The 3,808-nt window shown below is 31.4% G+C and overlaps 1 protein-coding gene across 1 annotated transcript; it reads right to left on the reverse strand.

The window, feature by feature from the left end:
• Positions 1-238: 238 nt before the first annotated feature.
• LOC122509772 lies at positions 239-970 on the reverse strand. The gene has a single exon (XM_043624011.1). It carries the CDS (start codon positions 968-970, stop codon positions 239-241), a length of 732 nt encoding a protein of 243 aa, XP_043479946.1.
• Positions 971-3,808: the final 2,838 nt, after the last annotated feature.

A 3,808-nucleotide genomic window follows, 5' to 3' on the forward strand; every position in this document is an offset into this window, starting at 1 on the left:
CTTGAAAATTAGTGTACATTTCATACAAAGTAGAATATTGATTTCTATTAATATTAAGGTTCATATTACTATATGGATAACTTTGCGAATTTAAAAATAGCTTACATCAGAAATGTTACAATGGTCAAATGACTGGAATTTGCGTAGTATTATTTTTCCTGTTGTTGAAACCCTAATATAATAAATCTAGGTTTCTCTAATTGCGTTGAAGTTTTTACGCTCCAAATATGTTTTTGCGTTATGGTAATAAAGGATACTCATATAATTCCCATGTTCGAAAACTAATTGAAATCGACGGATCCTTTTCTATATACTTTAATAATTTAAATTTTCGAGCATCTGATAATTTTAAATACGGTAACAGCCATTCGACTTTTTCAATGACAATTTTATATTCTTCAATAGGTGCAGTTTGACGAACTACATTTGAATCTATTCTTGATCTTGTAAAAATGAGCTCATGTTTAGCGTTTACAAACAATTTTTTATAATCTTCAGCAAAGCCGAAAATCATATTTAACGGAATACAAACATCGAAATAGCCTTGTGCATTAGTCAATGTTGCATCATTAGTAAAGTCTAACCAACCAACATTTTCAAGAAATTTGCTTTGAGTAGCATCAAAAGAAACGTAATTTTTCATTAAGCTTGTAAGAGCTACATTTTTATTTTTATCAATTTCTACACCATTGAGTTCGTATTTTGCTTCTTCAAATAAATGGCAAACGCCATTAGAAACCAGAGATGTGTGTGTTACAGGCGTTCCATCAGTTTTCAACAGTTTTCCACTGATATGAATGGAACTTTTGCTCGGAAGTAGACAATGATCTTGATTCTGTACAGCGATTCGAATTTCGTCACTATTATTGTACGTTGATGAGGTGTATGGCTGCTGAGTGTGCACTTCATAATGTGCAATTGACTCATCAAAAATAATTGGTTGTTCAATATTTAACAGTTCCTCGTCCATGGCAAAATATAATAGTTCTATACACAAATACACAGACACAAGAACAAAATATTTTAAATCTTTTTAACCTCTTCTTCTTCTTTTTACAATTTTCAGGCCTAATTTTTTCAGGAGTTTTAAATTTTGAGGTGTTAATCTTTTGACAGTTTGTCGTTGACTGATTTGTTTGTGACATGGTGTTTGTATTTTATAACCAAAACCAATCTTGTTTCGTATATTATTATTATAAACAATTCCCATTATTCAACAGACTTTATGTGTAATCTGATTGTTATAGTTTCACCACGAAAATTAACTAAATGTCCGTCTTGATCAACAATTCGTAATTGAATATAGTCTATTGTTTTGACAGAGACTGGTAAGTAAATGACGTGATTTGGAACTTCAACTATCTTATATCCTGGTGGAACAATAGGGAAAAATTGATGAATTGTATGTACTTTTTCACCGTTAATATATGCACCTGTAGTTATGTTACATTCTATACGTAAAGAGTTGACTTTAATAATAGACACTGGTTGATCTGATTCATGATAATCTTTAGCTTCTAATTTTCTATGGGAAATCCTAATAAACGACCAATAGAATCTTTCGGTTCAAAATTAATTTCATCGTCACAATAAATAATACATTTTAAAGTATTATTGTTAGGTTGAATACTAATGTTGCAATTGCGCATTTTCAAAATTTTTTGCAAATCTCTATTTATATCACTTATTTCATAACTTCCGGTTGCCATAAAATAAACTTCATTGCCTACGTAAAACTTATTGTTACCAACATCTACATTAGGTATCGAATTATACGAAAGAAACTCAATAAGTCCGAGTACATAAGATTTATATGGTGATAACTTGATTGGTGGAAGTATTGAGTTTCTAAATGGAAGTATTTCCAGATAACGTTAATATAATTGAATCGTTCATTGTGATTTCTAATAAGTAACTGAATATAAAATTAATGTCATTTATTTATATACAAAGAATACATGTCACAAATATTTAATTGCTTACATAAAAATTTTAAACATAAATGACCACACACATATGTATCATAATTTTGATAATTTTCATGATTATACATTACATAATCAACACCAAAATATTGAATAAGATCCAAAGGTGGACATAAATTACCAAAACTATCAAAGTAAACAATTTTATTTTTATTTTTTTTATATGCACACCAATGAGTTCCAGGTCCATCTTTGTCATCCAAATTTATTATCCCTGATTCATACATTCTAGGACCAATTATTGGTAATTCATTGCGCATAAAAATTCCACGAAAATGCGGAATTTTCAATCGTTTTACTACTTTAAGTAAATCAAAATTAGTTACGCACGTTTTGGTAGCTTCACTTTGACGTTTTTAAATTTTTCTTTTTTTTTTTAATCCTTGTCCCTGCGTATGAGGTTTTAAATGAAGTTCTACGCCTTGTTTATGAGGTTTTAAGTAAAGCCCTTTGCCCAGGGCAATAGCTTCCATTGCTTCATTATGACGTTTTTTTTCTTCAAGTTGACGTTTCGCATCTTTTGCGTCATTCACAGCTTTTGCAACACCAGCTGCCCCTCCTGCAAGTGCCCCTGTAGCACTGAGCCCAGCAAAGATTGGGATAAGAAAAGGCAATAGGCCTCCTACTTTAGTTGAAACTGGTAAAATTCGAGGTTTTTTTATTTTCTCCTTTCCACCAGCTCTTTTTACAGCGACACGCGCTCCAAGTAACGCAGATTTAATAACAGCATTCATATTATCATCCTTTGGATTAATTGTTTTTTTAGCTGCTGATATAATATTTCTTAATGTAGCATTTGTTCTTTTCTTCTTTTTTAGTCCCATGCCTAATTTAGATTTTACTTTCATGGTGTTTGTAATTGTGTAAGCAGCAAGTTTTTCTCCAACTCCTGCGTCTGGTGCAAGAACACGATTCCAAGCTTTTTCTGCAAGCACTTTATCTGCAACGTTCCTAGCTTCAATATTTTCCCTATTTCTTAAATAAGAAATGTCGTGTTCTCTACACGCTGCGTCTAAAGGATTAATTCCTTGGTCACCACGAACAAGTCGCTTAGCTAATTTTGTTCTGGACCACAAAACTGATAGCCAGGAATATGTAGTTCAAATGGTAAATTATTTATAATTTTATTTAAGAAGCCTTTTCCACGTCTTATCCCTTTGAAGGATTGTTTACAACTGACTCGTTTTTTATTTGCGTGCACAATCATATCCTTCCAAATACAGAAAATCAACTAACAAAATTATCTTTATAAGCTGAGTATTTATACATTTTTCTTTAGTTTAAAATACGATGCAGTTTAATGAACAACATATCAAATTACCCGTTATTAATTTCGATACGGTAGTGCAAAAACTGAAAATAAACTGCGACATGGTAATTTATTACCGAATAGTGTGCGAGCAATATTTTGTGGACCTTCCAACTGTGGAAAGACGAATGCTTTACTTGCACTTTTAATACATCCAAATGGATTAAGATTTGAAAATGTCTATGTTTTTTCAAAATCTCTAAATCAACCAAAGTATAAATTTTTAGAAAATGTTTTACAACCAATAGATGGCGTAAAATATTTTCCATTTAATGAGCATGCAAATGTTGTTTCTCCAAGTGAAGCGCGACCTAACTCAATATTTATATTTGATGATGTCGCGTGCGAGAAGCAAGATAACATTAAAGCGTTCTTTGCTATGGGTCGACACAAGGCCGTCGATTGTTTCTACTTATGTCAGACGTATGCTCGTATTCCAAAACTTTTGATACGAGACAATGTAAATTTATTAATTCTCTTTAGGCAAGATGAAATGAATCTTAAACATTTATAT

This window comes from Leptopilina heterotoma, unplaced genomic scaffold, assembly GCF_015476425.1.
Source record: "Leptopilina heterotoma isolate Lh14 unplaced genomic scaffold, ASM1547642v1 Lhet_628, whole genome shotgun sequence".
Lineage (NCBI taxonomy): Eukaryota > Metazoa > Arthropoda > Insecta > Hymenoptera > Figitidae > Leptopilina > Leptopilina heterotoma.

Coding starts and splice junctions, on each gene's coding strand:
- LOC122509772 (XM_043624011.1), bottom strand. CDS start 970: ATGGACGAGGAACTGTTAAATATTGAACAACCAATTATTTTTGATGAG.